The sequence below is a fragment of the Physella acuta genome, unplaced genomic scaffold (assembly GCF_028476545.2).
Source record: "Physella acuta isolate Inbredline_101_S28 unplaced genomic scaffold, ASM2847654v3 ptg001635l, whole genome shotgun sequence".
NCBI classification, from domain to species: domain Eukaryota; kingdom Metazoa; phylum Mollusca; class Gastropoda; family Physidae; genus Physella; species Physella acuta.
Window position 1 is genome coordinate 244,453 of NW_026733149.1, and position 18,969 is coordinate 263,421.

At 40.3% G+C, this 18,969-nt stretch overlaps 1 protein-coding gene across 6 annotated transcripts in view; it reads right to left on the reverse strand.

The window, feature by feature from the left end:
• Nucleotides 1–1,519: 1,519 nt before the first annotated feature.
• Nucleotides 1,520–18,969, reverse strand: part of LOC131929466 (potassium/sodium hyperpolarization-activated cyclic nucleotide-gated channel 1) — an 83,485-nt gene continuing 66,035 nt past the window's right edge. For all 6 annotated transcript variants that reach the window (XM_059285700.1, XM_059285697.1, XM_059285698.1 and 3 more), the window contains exons 14-19: nt 11,512–11,630; nt 7,719–7,868; nt 7,118–7,309; nt 6,473–6,653; nt 5,483–5,696; nt 1,520–2,594 (exon numbers count right to left, since the gene is read on the reverse strand). In XM_059285700.1, the coding sequence (XP_059141683.1) occupies nt 2,008–2,594; nt 5,483–5,696; nt 6,473–6,653; nt 7,118–7,309; nt 7,719–7,868; nt 11,512–11,630 (1,443 nt within the window). In that variant the 3' untranslated portion in view covers nt 1,520–2,007. The remainder of the gene's footprint in view (nt 2,595–5,482; nt 5,697–6,472; nt 6,654–7,117; nt 7,310–7,718; nt 7,869–11,511; nt 11,631–18,969) is intronic.

Sequence of the window (18,969 nt, forward strand, 5' to 3'; positions counted from 1 at the left end):
TACATTTTGCGACAACCTTAATTAGTGCGTTGGGCTTGTATGAAAACTCACTTCGAACTAACTCAATTACATGCTATTTATTTTAACATTACACGGTAAGCGTCACCCAACTGTTGTGATGTGAGGTGAGGACAGGTTCGACAATAAACCAACACGAAAGTACGAAAGAGACATAGACTGCCTATTAGAGCATTCTCTTAACTTTCCTAACCCCACCATTTATTATACCCTACCTAACCCCTAAATTTCCTGCGCTAAATGTCACTTCCCTCCCAATCGTTCCTATTCTACAGAATTGTGTATACTATTTATTTACATTCTTTAATCTCAATATAACTAAAATAGACTTTTGTTTGAAGGGTAATGAAAATATGTAAACAAAAGAGACGCTACTCTAAATCTATGCGAATACTTATATGCAGTGGCGTAGGCAGGGGGTAACCCCCCCCCCCCATAGACCCCTCGGTATATATATATATATATATATATATATATATATATATATATATATATATATATATATATATATATATATATATATATATATATATATATATATATATATAAAGTATGAGGGGGTGCAAATCGAAAGTTTGGGGGGGGGGAGGGTACAATCGAAAGTTTGAGGGGGGGGGGGAAGTCTGGAAGAAACACTGCATGTAGCCTATATAACAGAAGAGCTATGGTTGTTTATATCATTTTGCATTCGTCCGGTAAACATTTCAGTAAAATACCTTAAAAAACATTCCATAACCTTTTTATAAAGAAACAAAGAGAGATGAAGTTTTATAATAACATCAGGCTTTGACTTACACCTACTCCAATGGCAGCTACATTGTTAAACTGATTAACTATGTAATGTAGGGCTCAACAGGATCAATGAACTACCCACCTAACAACCTCCGTGATGGGAATGCAGGTGGTAGTGGTACGCTTTAAATGGTAGTAGATCACGTGATCAAACACGACACTCTCACAGCAGCCCTAGCAGTCATGTATAAATGTGTCATCTAGTCCATATGGTCTTTGTGCTAAATTTCTCTTTTGCACATTTTTCGTTGTGTTTTTTTCTGGTTGCGCATTTTTCTGTTTCTGTTTGCGCATTTTTCTGTTTCTGTTTGCGCTTTTTTCTGTTTGCGCCTTTTTCCGTTTGCGCTTTTTTCTGTTTGCGCTTTTTTCCGTTTGCGCTTTTTTCCGTTTGCTCTTTTTTCCGTGTGCGCTTTTTTCTGTTTGCGCTTTTTTCCGCTTGCGCTTTTTTCTGTGTGCGCTTTTTTCCGTGTGCGCTTTTTTCTCTTTGCGCTTATTTCCGTTTGCTCTTTTTTCTGTTTGCGCTTTTTTCTGTGTGCGCTTTTTTCTGTTTGCGCTTTTTTCTCTTTGCGCTTTTTTCCGTGTGCGCTTTTTGTTTTGCGCTTTTTTCCGTTGCGCTTTTTTCCGTTGCGGTTCTTTCCGGCCACCAACACATTCATACAGGTGTTACAGATATAAAAATAAAAAATACCAGATTTCGACAAATAAAGACTTTAACTTTATTTACATATAATTTTTTATTCTTATATCACAACTAGAAGTAGTGAATTATTTTTTTTTGAAAACCGCAAAAAATGACCCCAAACGCACTTTTTCGCCAGTTTGGACTAATTAAAGCAACACTTTTAGTTGGTGTGTATGTCTGCTTTTTCTTAAATTAGCACAAGTTGTTTTTGAATATGGGCGTGTCTGCTTAATTTAATCAGCTGAATTTTTTAAAACTTAAATATGTTACTCACGTACCTTAAATTAAGCGCTTATCTAAATATTAAAGACAAAACAATACAGAATTTTTTAAAGGTGGTTGTAGTGGTAACTTATTATTTTGTGCAACATAGAAGATTTATGCTACAATAGTTTCTCACTGGGTTCAAATCTATCCAACTGATAGTGCTCAACAGTAACAAAAAAAAAAAACAACTAACAATAACAGACAATAAACAAAATGATGTGTGGGCTATAACATGATCTGATGGTGTCTTACAACATAGTCTCTGTGTGACCATGGATATCTGTGATTGTTACAGCATCTGATGTACTGCTATTAAAAGTTTTTTGTCTGTGTACCTCCACAGCACATGTGATCCTATTTTCAGCAGGGATCTCCATCAGTGGCCCAGCCCCACAGCACCCCTCTAGGCCATTGGTCAGAGAGTTACCCCAGATGCTTCTTGTGGTTTCAATGGGTGGCATGGATTTCACTGCTTCAACTGTGCAGTGGGGGATTGGATTGGAGCCATTTGACCGATGGCCAATGAAGCTTGTGGTGACCCACTGTGGGCTGTCCCGTGGTGAGGCTGGGGGGAGGGAGACGACAGAAAGTTTGCGTTGTCTCCCGTCACATTGAGAAATCTCCTGCAGAGGTGTAGAGCTCAAGATGAGGGGCGGAGGTGCCAACTTCTCCATTCGTGTGCTGACACCATTTGCTCCCGGCATGCTCTTCTCTGTGGCATTCTCACTCAGTAGACATCTTGTGGCACTTGATAGATCACCACCTGCAGCCCTTTCACTATTTTCCTTGTTCGCTGTAGAGCTGGAAGAATCATTTCTCGGTTTTCCAGGTACATCTGACATGAACAAATAATCTCATAAGGACAAAAAAGGGCAAAACATACATGGGTATTTACTTAATGACTATACGATTTGTCATTTCATAAATAATAATGATTGTATTTAATAAATTCACAAGTAAATAGATTGTAAACTAAAGAAAAAAATTAATAGAATCCATCTAGCCATACTGGTTGCCATAGAAACCACTAAAGGTGTGAAAATGAACACATTTTCAAAACTCTTACATTTTGTCCTAAAAAAAGGGCCTACAAGAAATTTAATTTCAGATTTAGATTTCTCTTTGCAGTACTCCATATATCTGTGAACACGATAACTTGAGTACCGTTACATTCACATTGCAGTCTATATATTTCTACTTGGTTGTTTAATTTTGACAGCATTTTAATACAAATCTTTACATAAAGCAACGTATAAAAATAAAGGAGTGGCGCTACATAAACAAACTAGCTGCATACCCGTGCTCCACCACGGTGAATCTTTTTTAAGTGTACCAACTTGGGAATAGAACAAAACTATACACAAATCCAACACAAACACAAAAGAAAACACAACACAAACGGAAACGCAAATACGAATACAAAGCAAACAAATGTAAACGAAAAAAAACCACAAACGAAAACACTAACGCAACACAAAAACACAACAAAAAAAAAAAAACAAGCCCAAACACAAAAGCAAACACAATCCAAATGCATGTTGAATTTTACATCTAAATTCTTACATCTAAAATAAAATTTAAAATAAAATTTAAAAAAAAAACTGCAAATAAAATGTAAGAATTAAATGGGCTGTTCTCGTGTTAAGTAAAGCGGGAGTGATCTCCCCTAAACTTTCTCGATTATTCTTATAAGAGATAAATGGCTCGTTAAGGCAGATATAAAACGGGCGCTAGGTTGATGGTGATGTCTTTTTCTCTAAACCAAAATCACCGACTCAACTTTAAATTATTTAACCGGAAACGAAAAATGTAATTGAAAACGTATTTTTATCCAGAATCGACATTTTAATTGGATTTAATCTTAATCTACACGTTGTTACTGCACATTTATAATAAAGATAGTCTTAGTCATACCCCTAAACCTTGCACATAAGTCCAATATTTACAAAAGTCGCATTTAGTGTTTCTTTCACGCGACTCTACGGGGGGAGGGGGCACCCACTCCTCAGCACTTCTACCGTTCCCTTGAATGAAATAGAATTTATATAGAAAATATACTTTTAAATGTATCCGCCCCCTCCCCATAAAATTTAGTCAACACTGGAGGGAGGGGGTGGAAGCGGGCGGTAGATGTTCTTCGGCGGAAGGGGGAGAGGGTTTTCTGCCCGCCCCCCCCCCCTTCACAAAGAGATACCCGAAAGAAACTCTGCACGCAGACCCATTTTAAGATTAGACAAATAAATGAGGTGGTAATGTTAGTGTCATTATTATCAAGTATCGATGACGTCATTAATATAGTATAATTTTTGGGCAATGGCTTTTTAATGTTTACTCTAGAATCAATGACGTGTGTACTTTCCCGGCTCTAGATTATTTCATACTATATATGTTCCATGTGACGTCATGTTTCGTTTTCCGTTTGACTGTGAAAAAGTTGATACGGATCTACGATTTTGATAAAATACTTATATATGAAATTTCATCAACCTAGCTGTAACGGTACTCAAGTTATCGTGTTTACACACGGACAGACAGACAGACACACAGACAGACACACAGACAAGATTGCAAAATTATGTTTTTCCGTATCAGTGAGGTGTAAAACGTCATCTCGATTTTTTTTTGCACGATTACAAGACTTTCTCTATAGGCTACTTCGTATATACGAGAAAGTAAAAACTAGATCTCTAGAATCTAGATCTAGACAAAACAAACCAATTTATATACAACAAAACACCCAATTTCGGACAACGTCCAAGCTTAAAAGAATTGGATTCACTTAGCTTAACAGTTAGATGATGTTTCTTAGACTTTTGATGCACTGGATGGTCCAGGATCTGACACACAGACTTCCTCCCTTCATCCGCACGACATCCAAAAGCAATCAACCACCACTCCGGAAACTGACTTCCACACACCTCGCACACTTCACCTAAACAAATAGTCCCTAATTCACAGATAACAAACCAAACGCCACGAAACATGCAACAGAATTATATAAAAAGACACTTAATATAAACCTTGACAACAATATAAACACAATATATACAAACTAGCTGTAAACAGGGACATAAACAGATAGACAGCGGCGCCATAATACGGGACTACACAACTAAACAGTACGAACTGTTTACAACATGAAAAGAAACGATACATTCGCCTTCTAAGTTACAAATAATAATAATAATACACTCCAGCCGCTCACACCAATATTATTTTGTGAGTTGTCCTGTGTGGACTTAATCTTTATTAATTATGCCTCGTGCGTGCCCTTTTTATCTGTCTCACTTACGTTTTTACCTTTTCATATTTGTTGTTGTCCGATTGGGTGTTTTGTCGCTTTTAGTTTCTTTTTTTTATTATCTTGTAGTCTTTTATTTTTTTTTATTTGGTTCAATATTTTTAAGAAAATAAATTTATAAAATATTTTTGTTTTAAAGTTTAAGACCAAGGTCAGATTTCGACCACTCGGGGTTGAGCCAGACTTGCCTTGACCCGTTAGTTTATTATAAGCCTAGGGATTAGAGCAGGGGTCTCCAAACTACGGCTCGCGGGCCCCCGAACGTATATTTGATAGTTAATCCGGCCCTCGGGCTGAAAAGTTTGGAGACCCCTGGATTAGAGTAGACAGCACCCTGTCCGGGCTTGCTTTTATATGGGCAATTTCCCTGTGAGTCGTTCCCAGGCATCTACAAAATTCATTAAAAAGTGAGAAAGGCAAACCTGCATCATTGCTGACTTCACTGGGAACTAGTTGACCTTCTAATAATTGACAACTTCCGGTATCGTTCAACTGCTCTTGGACGGTGTCACTCCAAAAATAGTCCGACGATTTTTTTCTGCGCAGATCCTGTCTGGGTTGATCCTCAGCGTTGCTTTCGTCATCCTCAAAGCTGCTAATGGCGCCGGCGTCATGAAGAACTTCAGACAAGGAAACCTGACAGGAAGACAAGAACCAGACGATTTAACACGAACCAAAGTAATATTGTTAGTATAAAAACATAGGAACCAAACATTTTAACACAAGAACCAAAGTAATATTGTTAGTATAAAAACATAGGAACCAAACATTTTAACACAAGAACCAAAGTAATATTGTTAGTATAAAAACATAGGAACCAAACATTTTAACACAAGAACCAAAGTAATATTGTTAGTATAAAAACATAGGAACCAAAGTAATATTGTTAGTATAAAAACATAGGAACCAAACATTTTAACACAAGAACCAAAGTAATATTGTTAGTATAAAAACATAGGAACCAAACATTTTAACACACGAACCAAAGTAATATGGTTAGTATAAAAACATAAGAACCAAACATTTTAACACACGAACCAAAGTAATATTGTTAGTATAAAAACATAAGAACCAAACATTTTAACACACGAACCAAAGTAATATGGTTAGTATAAAAACATAAGAACCAAACATTTTAACACACGAACCAAAGTAATATGGTTAGTATAATAACATAAGAACCAAACATTTTAACACAAGACACAGACACTTGAACATAAGAACCAGACAATTAAACGCAAGAACAAGACATTAAATAATTAAATAACACCCCGGCAAACGCCCGCCAGCGATCGACAAGACCTTTCTACACAACAAGCCCCTCCCTACACAACTACAAGCCCCTCCCTACACAACAACAAGCCCCTCCCTACACAACAACAAGCCCCGCCCCCGCCGCGTGAAGTACGTACATCATCCGAGCTGTCGTAGACCAAAGGATCGTCGTTGTCTTCATCCGTGTCGTATCCATCATGCGTCAGGTTGTTGACCCCGTCCGTTGGCGCTCTGTTGGCCAGACGATAGCTGAGAGACCTCGGTGGCGTCAGATGGTTTAAATTAGAGGTGCTGGGGCTCAGACGATGACTGTGAGACCTAGCAACAGATTGACTGTGAGACCTAGAAACAGATTGACTGTGAGACCTAGCAACAGATTGACTGTGAGACCTAGCAACAGATTGACTGAGACCTAACAGCAAATAGATACGACTGAGAGCTGGAAGAGGATAGATTAACTGTGAGGTAGTTGATTCAGTCCAACACAACAGAATCAGTTTGCTCCTGCACGACCATATTTGTGTTAAGCAGCAGAGGCGTAGCGAGGGGGCGGGGGTGGGGGGAGGTACATATGTCCCCGGGCGCCGACCCTAAGGGGCGCCAAAATGGGTTGGAAAAAATTATAAGCTCATTTTAGCTGCAGTTTTGCATTATAAATTTAAAAAAATTATTGGGGAGGGGGGGGGGGGCGCCAGATTGAAAGTTTGTCCCCGGGCGCCGGGAAGGGTCGCTACGCCTCTGTTATATATAGATATATAGATATAGATATATAGCAGATATACCGAGAATGTGGTCTTTTTCTTTGGCTTGGCTGTGTGCTGGGTGTCAGATGTTTGACGAGATTCGAGTCGGGATCCATTACTTGAATGACCGTCTGTAGCAATTTGGGAGTTTCTGGGGAAGTTTTGATGATTTCTTCGGCTTCAACTTTCTTGTGTTTCTTTTCCATTTTAGCGTTGGCTTTTAATAGCTTCCTTTGGGATACAAAGTCACACTAAACAATTGTGAGCGGCTTGGGGTGTGTCTATCTCTTTATTATTGTTGTTGTTATTGTTGTTGTTATTGTTACTGTTGTTGTTATTGTTTTGATTATTATTATTATTATTATTATTATTATTATTATTATTACTATTGCTGCCATTATTACTACAGCTACCATTACTACTACTACTGCTACAACTGCTACTATTATTATTGTTGAACATAGTGAATGACTTCACGAGTATTAGAATGTATTAGAATAAGATTTAAACATTGTATGACAAAAACGATTTCAGTTACGATGAAAAACAAATTCAACGTGCTGTTAATTGAATAAAAAAACAATTTTTTGTTGATTGCCCAAACCGAGTTTTTGCGTTGAATTAAACAGACGACATTTACTTGGCACGTTTCTTCAACACTGCTTGAGCGTCTGGGTACTCGGTCATAGCCATCTCGAAGTCGTGCTTAGAGAGTGTGAAGACATTGGTGTAGCCTTTACATCTGACGTCTGCCGTCCGTCTGTTGCCGCGCCCAGACATCGCTAGCAAGCTGTCAGATCATATGATACACAATCACTGACTAACTGACCGACAGGTCTTATACCTGTACTCATACCTGTACTTTAACTTCATTTGTACTTAAAACCTATACTGACATTATCATTATATATATATATATATATATATATATAGGGCCAGAGATATGGAAACACATATGTTTAAGCTAGAGATAAGGGGATAGTTATTGGGGAAGGGATAGGGATAGGGTTAGGGAAATGTTATTTGTATGCTTATGTTTGTGCTTCGGTTCATTTTTTGTTCATGTTTTTGGTTGTTGTTATGGCTAAGGTAAGAGTTAGGGCTATGAATATTTTTCTTAAATGTCTGTATATTTTTAAATATTTGCTTGAAAACACCATCAATAGATCGCGAAATCTGAAAGACGATTATCTGCCGTCCATGACCAGATTTTACAGACGACAGCAAGTTCTTAATTATTTTTTCCCACGTTTTCTTTAACTTGCTTTCTCTGTTTGTGTGTTTGTCTTTCCAATCAAATCTTGCGATCGAAATTTCTGGCACTTCCCAGTTAGCTAGCGCGCTGAAATTTTCAGGGAAGCTTTCTTTTGGATGACCATTGAATATTCAATTGTTATTATTACTAAATTGATCAATGGAAACATTTTATTGAGCATTTTAGACCGCTATATAATCTATATATATAATTCTCCTCTGCTAGCCATTAGAAAAAAAACCAGCGACGCGTACCTCGCGCGCAGTGAAGCGAACGATCACATGTCGCCACAGGCTTAGGGGCAGAGAATTTAGCTTGAACTTTGAACCGAGTTTAAACTTACAGGAGCGACCCGTACCTCGCGCGCAGTGAAGCGAACGATCCCACTTCGCCACAGGCTTAGGGACAGATAATTTAGTTTGAACCGAGTTTAAACTTACACGAGGTAGGCCAGTTTGGGGGAGACGATATGGTCGAGTGGTTGGGCACACGATTGCTATCCCACTCGACACGGGTTCAAATCTATGTGTTCTAGTCAGTAACGAGTTGTCTTTTTACGAGTTGTCTTTTTACGAGTTGTCTTTTTACGAGTTGTCTTCGTTTACCCAAAAAAAGTGAAAAGATAAAATCGATAGCAAGATTTTAATGCAAACAAACAAAGACTAAAAAGTAGAAAATAATAATCATTAAAAAAGTTTTAAAAAACCCACGTTTTCTGATTGAACTAAAAAGTAGAAAATAAACGCTATACATCACAATAATGCAAGCGATCACTCTACTATAAGCGATCAAAAACGTGGGGCGCCGTGATTTTCTTACAGTTTCTAATACTGTTGACTCTCTACAAGCTCCCTAATAAAAGTCAATAGTATTATCTAATCAATAGTAATATAACTTTTACTTCGGCGCCCCACGTTTTTCATCGCTTATAGTAGAGTGATCGCTTGCATTATTGTGATGTATAGCGTTTATTTTCTACTTTTTAGTTCAATCAGAAAACGTGGGTTTTTTAAAACTTTTTTAATGATTATTATTTTTACCTCCCGTTAGTTTCAAATAGTTTAAAAACTTTATTATCTGCCCCTAATAACCTTCACTAGATCGACCGTCTCCGCGATTGTAAACATTTGGCGTGAACACAGCTCACCAGACTGGTAGGTTGATGCTTTCTCCCGTTCTTTTATTGAATATAGTAATTTATCGAGTGATTTAATTTTGTGATGTCCCTTAGTTTTGAAACCGTTTAATTAATTTTTAATGATTAGTTAAACATCTAATTAAATTTTAAAAATTGATAGACTTGTATTGTCATCAAAGTGGAACGTATCTGGAAAGTTTGAACGAAATCGCATCAGAGGTTGGTCGAAATTGAGTTAAAAGATTTACCACAAACTCACAAACAAGCGAAAAAAAAATGAAACACGTTGCGAACGAAATAAAATTAATTTTTCTGTCTCCGTTCCTTTTCCCGTCTCGCATTTGTCTTGGTTTCTCTATGGAAATAAATTATTCAGCTCATTCTCGACGGCTTGGACTATGATGGTAACACTCATCACTTATGTCGCACCTCCATGTTAGAGTATGGCAAAATGTGTCAGTTCAATCGTTAATAGGCGACTTCATTGACCAACAGTTTAATACACACGCCAACCACAAAATAGAAGCATCTATTTATTTTATTTATTTAGTAACACATACCGACTTTTCTTGCTTGTTTTATTTAATATTTTTTTTCAAAAAAAAAAGGCGCCTAAATATTTGAGCAGCTACTTCCCTGCACCTACCCTCTATACGCCACTGCAACACAAATATATTCCATACCAACAAACATTTTATGTTATAAAATGACGTCAGATCGTGTTTTATCTAATTTTGGTTCATTGGGCACACTGTCAAAACGGCCTCGGTAATATGACCCCGTCACATCGACCCCCGACAAAATGACCCAGTCACAATAACCCCGTCTAAAAGGCCCTGACTCCCGTCAAATGGGCTCCCGTCATATTGACTCACGACATATTGGCTCCCGACAATTGGGCTCCCGACATATTAGCTACCGACAAAGCGGCTCCCGACATATTGGCTCCCGACAAATAGGCTCAGAACATATTGGCTCCCGACAAAGCTGCTCCCGACAAATTGGCACCCTACAATTGGGCTCCCGACATATTGGCTACCGACAAAAGGCCTCCCGACATATTGGCTACCGACAAAAGGACTCCTGACATACTGGTTCCAGACTAATGAATGGCATGACCACCATTGGCATAAAAGTAACCATTTTGTCCTACCTCCACTACCACTATAACATCTTGCTGCCTGAATGAAATTGTTTTTCGTGATCCAACATCAATTCACAAAGAAATCGAGCCCTTAACAGCTAAATTCCACCAATTCTAAAGTTTTGATAATGTTTAATTTACAACAGTAAAGATCTGTTGCTTAAAAGCGAGCACAGAAGTGTAAATGTATGATATAAATGTTTTGATAACCTACAAGCATACTGCAGGTAGGAATGTACAGCGTGGACCCTTCTCCCCACACACTGAGTTGGAACAGCCTATAACTGACTCAATTATGGAAGTCATAGATAGGTGACCCTTAAATAAAAACATACTATATCTTATAATAAACTATTATAAAATAAGACCTGCGAAGTGCGAACAAGAGATCGATATGTTGTATTACTAAAGAGTGTCAGTTAAGCAAACTCTAAAGAATATTGATGAAGGGGTCCCACTGGCAGGTGTAATATGCAATGAGACCGTTTTGCCGGGAGACTTAGTCTCTACTGGAACCGTATTGTCAGTGGTCCTTTTGTCGTGAACCAAATTGACAGGAGCCTATTTTTCGGGAGTCGTAATGACGGGGGCCATTTTGTCCATAAACTAAATGACGGGAGCCTAAAAGACGGGAGCCTAAAAGACGGGAGCCTAAAAGACGGGAGCCTAAATAACGGGAGCCTAAATGACGGGAGCCCAAATGACGGGAGCCCAAATAACGGAAGCCCAAATGACGGGAGCCCAATGACGGGAGCCCAAATGACGGGAGCCCAAATGACGGGAGCCTAAATGACGGGAGCCCAAATGACGGGAGCCTAAATGACGGGAGCCCAAATGACGGGAGCCCAAATGACGGGAGCCTAAATGACGGGAGCCCGTCGTAAATCTCGTCCTACCTGATCTCCCCGAAGACGCTGCCCTCATGTAGTGTGGCCAGGACTGTGCTGTTGTTCTCCCCGCCCACCACCTCCACCTGCCCTTGTGTGACGATGTACATCTCCTTCCCAACCTCGCCCTGTCGGCAAACAATAGCGGTCATTAAACATAGGGGGGGGGGGGGACTGTTCCAGTACCCACACAACAAATATATATATATATATATATATATATATATATATATATATATATATATATATATATATATATAATGTGTATGTGTGTGTGTGTGAGAGAGAGACAGTATGTGTGTGTGTGTGTGATGAATCAAGACCACGCCACAGTACAGAACTACGGACACGGATGCCTTTAGAATGTAGATAGTCGCACATTTAGCGGCTGATCATTAGCTCCTATGCACATTTTTGGAAATGGATTTTGTAACATTTAGTTTGTTTTCTGTTATAACAGCGTGTGCAAAAGAAAAGCTTTAGTGTCTTAAAAAAAATAATTCTTAAGCAACCATGTGTGTGCGTGTAACAATCTAATAATAAACTGCAGTGAGAACTGAGCATCTGACAGATGGGTCACTAAACTTCTGACAGATGTAGCACTGACCTTCTGACAGATGTAGCACTGACCTTCTGACAGATGTAGCACTGACCTTCTGACAGATATAACACTGATCTTCTGACAGATGTAGCACTGACAAATGTAACACTGACCTTCTGACAGATATAACACTGACCTTCTGACAGATGTAACACTGCCCTTCTGACAAATGTAGCACTGACGTTCTGACAGATGTAGCACTGACCTTCAGACAGATGTAGCACTGACCTTCTGACAGATGTAGCACTGACAGATGTAGCACTGACCTTCTGACAGATGTAGCACTGACCTTCTGACAGATGTAGCACTGACAAATGTAACACTGACCTTCTGACAGATGTAACACTGACCTTCTGACAGATGTAGCACTGACCTTCTGACAGATGTAGCACTGACCTTCTAACAGATGTAGCACTGACCAATGTAACACTGATCTTTTGACAGATGTAACACTGACCTTCTGACAGATGTAGCACTGACCTTCTGACATATGTAGCACTGACCTTCTGACAGATGTAGCACTGACAAATGTAACACTGACCTTCTGACAGATGTAGCACTGACAAATGTAGCACTAACCTTCTGACAGATGTAGCACTGACAAATGTAACACTGATCTTTTGACAGATGTAACACTGACCTTCTAACAGATGTAGCACTGACAAATGTAACACTGATCTTTTGACAGATGTAACACTGACCTTCTGACAGATGTAGCACTGACCTTCTGACAGATGTAGCACTGACCTTCTGACAGATGTAGCACTGACAAATGTAACACTGATCTTTTGACAGATGTAACACTGACCTTCTGACAGATGTAGCACTGACCTTCTGACAGATGTAGCACTGACCTTCTGACAGATGTAGCACTGACAAATGTAACACTGACCTTCTGACAGATGTAGCACTGACAAATGTAGCACTAACCTTCTGACAGATGTAGCACTGACCTTCTGACAGATGTAGCACTGACAAATGTAACACTGACCTTCTGACAGATGTAGCACTGACCTTCTGACAGATATAACACTGACCTTCTGACAGATGTAGCACTGACAAATGTAACACTGACCTTCTGACAGATATAACACTGACCTTCTGACAGATGTAACACTGCCCTTCTGACAAATGTAGCACTGACGTTCTGACAGATGTAGCACTGACCTTCAGACAGATGTAGCACTGACCTTCTGACAGATGTAGCACTGACAGATGTAGCACTGACCTTCTGACAGATGTAGCACTGACCTTCTGACAGATGTAGCACTGACAAATGTAACACTGACCTTCTGACAGATGTAGCACTGACCTTCTGACAGATGTAGCACTGACAAATGTAACACTGACCTTCTGACAGATGTAGCACTGACAAATGTAGCACTGACCTTCTGACAGATGTAGCACTGACCTTCTGACAGATGTAGCACTGACCTTCTGACAGATGTAGCACTGACAAATGTAACACTGACCTTCTGACAGATGTAGCACTGACCTTCTGACAGATGTAGCACTGACAAATGTAACACTGACCTTCTGACAGATGTAGCACTGACCTTCTGACAGATGTAGCACTGACAAATGTAACACTGACCTTCTGACAGATGTAACACTGACCTTCTGACAAATGTAACACTGACCTTCAGACAGATGTAGCACTGACCTTCTGACAGATATAACACTGACCTTCTGACAGATGTAGCACTGACCTTCTAACAGATGTAGCACTGACAAATGTAACACTGATCTTTTGACAGATGTAACACTGACCTTCTGACAGATGTAGCACTGACCTTCTGACAGATGTAGCACTGACCTTCTGACAGATGTAGCACTGACCTTCTGACAGATGTAGCACTGACCTTCTGACAGATGTAGCACTGACCTTCTGACAGATGTAGCACTGACAAATGTAACACTGATCTTTTGACAGATGTAACACTGACCTTCTGACAGATGTAGCACTGACCTTCTGACAGATGTAGCACTGACCTTCTAACAGATGTAGCACTGACAAATGTAACACTGATCTTTTGACAGATGTAACACTGACCTTCTGACAGATGTAGCACTGACCTTCTGACAGATGTAGCACTGACCTTCTAACAGATGTAGCACTGACAAATGTAACACTGATCTTTTGACAGATGTAACACTGACCTTCTGACAGATGTAGCACTGACCTTCTGACAGATGTAGCACTGACCTTCTAACAGATGTAGCACTGACAAATGTAACACTGATCTTTTGACAGATGTAACACTGACCTTCTGACAGATGTAGCACTGACCTTCTGACAGATGTAGCACTGACCTTCTGACAGATGTAGCACTGACAAATGTAACACTGACCTTCTGACAGATGTAGCACTGACAAATGTAGCACTAACCTTCTGACAGATGTAGCACTGACAAATGTAACACTGACCTTCTAACAGATGTAGCACTGACAAATGTAACACTGATCTTTTGACAGATGTAACACTGACCTTCTGACAGATGTAGCACTGACCTTCTGACAGATGTAGCACTGACCTTCTGACAGATGTAGCACTGACAAATGTAACACTGATCTTTTGACAGATGTAACACTGACCTTCTGACAGATGTAGCACTGACCTTCTGACAGATGTAGCACTGACCTTCTGACAGATGTAGCACTGACAAATGTAACACTGACCTTCTGACAGATGTAGCACTGACAAATGTAGCACTAACCTTCTGACAGATGTAGCACTGACCTTCTGACAGATGTAGCACTGACAAATGTAACACTGACCTTCCGACAGATGTAGCACTGACCTTCTGACAGATGTAGCACTGACAAATGTAACACTGACCTTCTGACAGATGTAGCACTGACCTTCTGACAGATGTAGCACTGATCTTCTGACAGATGTAGCACTGACAAATGTAACACTGACCTTCTGACAGATATAACACTGACCTTCTGACAGATGTAACACTGCCCTTCTGACAAATGTAGCACTGACCTTCTGACAGATGTAGCACTGACCTTCAGACAGATGTAGCACTGACCTTCTGACAGATGTAGCACTGACAGATGTAGCACTGACCTTCTGACAGATGTAGCACTGACCTTCTGACAGATATAACACTGACCTTCTGACAGATGTAGCACTGACCTTCTGACAGATATAACACTGACCTTCTGACAGATGTAGCACTGACCTTCTGACAGATGTAGCACTTACAAATGTAACACTGATCTTCTGACAGATGTAACACTGACCTTCTGACAGATATAACACTGACCTTCTGACAGATGTAGCACTGACCTTCTGACATATGTAACACTGCCCTTCAGACTTATGTAGCACTGACCTTCTGACAGATGTAGCACTGACAAATGTAACACTGACCTTCTGACAGATGTAGCACTGACAAATGTAACACTGACCTTCTGACAGATGTAGCACTGACCTTCTGACAGATGTAGCACTGACAAATGTAACACTGATCTTCTGACAGATGTAGCACTGACAAATGTAACACTGACCTTCTGACAGATGTAACACTGACCTTCTGACAAATGTAACACTGACCTTCTGACAGATATAGCACTGACCTTCTGACAGATATAACACTGACCTTCTGACAGATGTAGCACTGACCTTCTGACAGATATAACACTGACCTTCTGACAGATGTAGCACTGACCTTCTAACAGATGTAGCACGGACAAATGTAACACTGATCTTTTGACAGATGTAACACTGACCTTCTGACAGATGTAGCACTGACCTTCTGACAGATGTAGCCCTGACCTTCTGACAGATGTAGCACTGACCTTCTGACAGATGTAGCACTGACCTTCTGACAGATGTAGCTCTGACCTTCTGACAGATGTAGCACTGACCTTCTGACAGATATAACACTGACCTTCTGACAGATGTAGCACTGACCTTCTAACAGATGTAGCACTGACAAATGTAACACTGATCTTTTGACAGATGTAACACTGACCTTCTGACAGATGTAGCACTGACCTTCTGACAGATGTAGCACTGACCTTCTGACAGATGTAGCACTGACCTTCTGACAGATGTAGCACTGACCTTCTGACAGATGTAGCACTGACCTTCTGACAGATGTAGCACTGACCTTCTGACAGATGTAGCACTGACAAATGTAACACTGATCTTTTGACAGATGTAGCACTGACCTTCTGACAGATGTAGCACTGACCTTCTAACAGATGTAGCACTGACAAATGTAACACTGATCTTTTGACAGATGTAACACTGACCTTCTGACAGATGTAGCACTGACCTTCTGACAGATGTAGCACTGACCTTCTGACAGATGTAGCACTGACAAATGTAACACTGACCTTCTGACAGATGTAGCACTGACAAATGTAGCACTAACCATCTGACAGATGTAGCACTTACAAATGTAACACTGACCTTCTAACAGATGTAGCACTGACAAATGTAACACTGATCTTTTGACAGATGTAACACTGACCTTCTGACAGATGTAGCACTGACCTTCTGACAGATGTAGCACTGACCTTCTAACAGATGTAGCACTGACAAATGTAACACTGATCTTTTGACAGATGTAACACTGACCTTCTGACAGATGTAGCACTGACCTTCTGACAGATGTAGCACTGACCTTCTGACAGATGTAGCACTGACAAATGTAACACTGACCTTCTGACAGATGTAGCACTGACAAATGTAGCACTAACCTTCTGACAGATGTAGCACTGACCTTCTGACAGATGTAGCACTGACAAATGTAACACTGACCTTCTGACAGATGTAGCACTGACCTTCTGACAGATGTAGCACTGACAAATGTAACACTGACCTTCTGACAGATGTAGCACTGACCTTCTGACAGATGTAGCACTGATCTTCTGACAGATGTAGCACTGACAAATGTAACACTGACCTTCTGACAGATATAACACTGACCTTCTGACAGATGTAGCACTGACCTTCTGACAGATATAACACTGACAAATGTAACACTGATCTTCTGACAGATGTAACACTGACCTTCTGACAGATATAACACTGACCTTCTGACAGATGTAGCACTGACCTTCTGACATATGTAACACTGACCTTCAGACATATGTAGCACTGACCTTCTGACAGATGTAGCACTGACAAATGTAACACTGACCTTCTGACAGATGTAGCACTGACAAATGTAACACTGACCTTCTGACAGATGTAGCACTGACCTTCTGACAGATGTAGCACTGACAAATGTAACACTGATCTTCTGACAGATGTAGCACTGACAAATGTAACACTGACCTTCTGACAGATGTAACACTGACCTTCTGACAAATGTAACACTGACCTTCTGACAGATATAGCACTGACCTTCTGACAGATATAACACTGACCTTCTGACAGATGTAGCACTGACCTTCTGACAGATATAACACTGACCTTCTGACAGATGTAGCACTGACCTTCTAACAGATGTAGCACTGACAAATGTAACACTGATCTTTTGACAGATGTAACACTGACCTTCTGACAGATGTAGCACTGACCTTCTGACAGATGTAGCCCTGACCTTCTGACAGATGTAGCACTGACCTTCTGACAGATGTAGCACTGACCTTCTGACAGATGTAGCACTGACCTTCTGACAGATGTAGCACTGACCTTCTGACAGATATAACACTGACCTTCTGACAGATGTAGCACTGACCTTCTAACAGATGTAGCACTGACAAATGTAACACTGATCTTTTGACAGATGTAACACTGACCTTCTGACAGATGTAACACTGACCTTCTGACAGATGTAGCACTGACCTTCTGACAGATGTAGCACTGACCTTCTGACAGATGTAGCACTGACCTTCTGACAGATGTAGCACTGACCTTCTGACAGATGTAGCACTGACAAATGTAACACTGATCTTTTGACAGATGTAGCACTGACCTTCTGACAGATGTAGCACTGACCTTCTAACAGATGTAGCACTGACAAATGTAACACTGATCTTTTGACAGATGTAACACTGACCTTCTGACAGATGTAGCACTGACCTTCTGACAGATGTAGCACTGACCTTCTGACAGATGTAGCACTGACAAATGTAACACTGACCTTCTGACAGATGTAGCACTGACAAATGTAGCACTAACCTTCTGACAGATGTAGCACTTACAAATGTAACACTGACCTTCTAACAGATGTAGCACTGACAAATGTAACACTGATCTTTTGACAGATGTAACACTGACCTTCTGACAGATGTAGCACTGACCTTCTGACAGATGTAGCACTGACCTTCTAACAGATGTAGCACTGACAAATGTAACACTGATCTTTTGACAGATGTAACACTGACCTTCTGACAGATGTAGCACTGACCTTCTGACAGATGTAGCACTGACCTTCTGACAGATGTAGCACTGACAAATGTAACACTGACCTTCTGACATATGTAGCACTGACAAATGTAGCACTAACCTTCTGACAGATGTAGCACTGACCTTCTGACAGATGTAGCACTGACAAATGTAACACTGACCTTCTGACAGATGTAGCACTGACCTTCTGACAGATGTAGCACTGACAAATGTAACACTGACCTTCTGACAGATGTAGCACTGACCTTCTGACAGATGTAGCACTGATCTTCTGACAGATGTAGCACTGACAAATGTAACACTGACCTTCTGACAGATATAACACTGACCTTCTGACAGATGTAACACTGACCTTCTGACAGATGTAGCACTGACCTTCTGACAGATGTAGCACTGACAAATGTAACACTGACCTTCTGACAGATGTAGCACTGACCTTCTGACAGATATAACACTGACCTTCTGACAGATGTAGCACTGACCTTCTGAC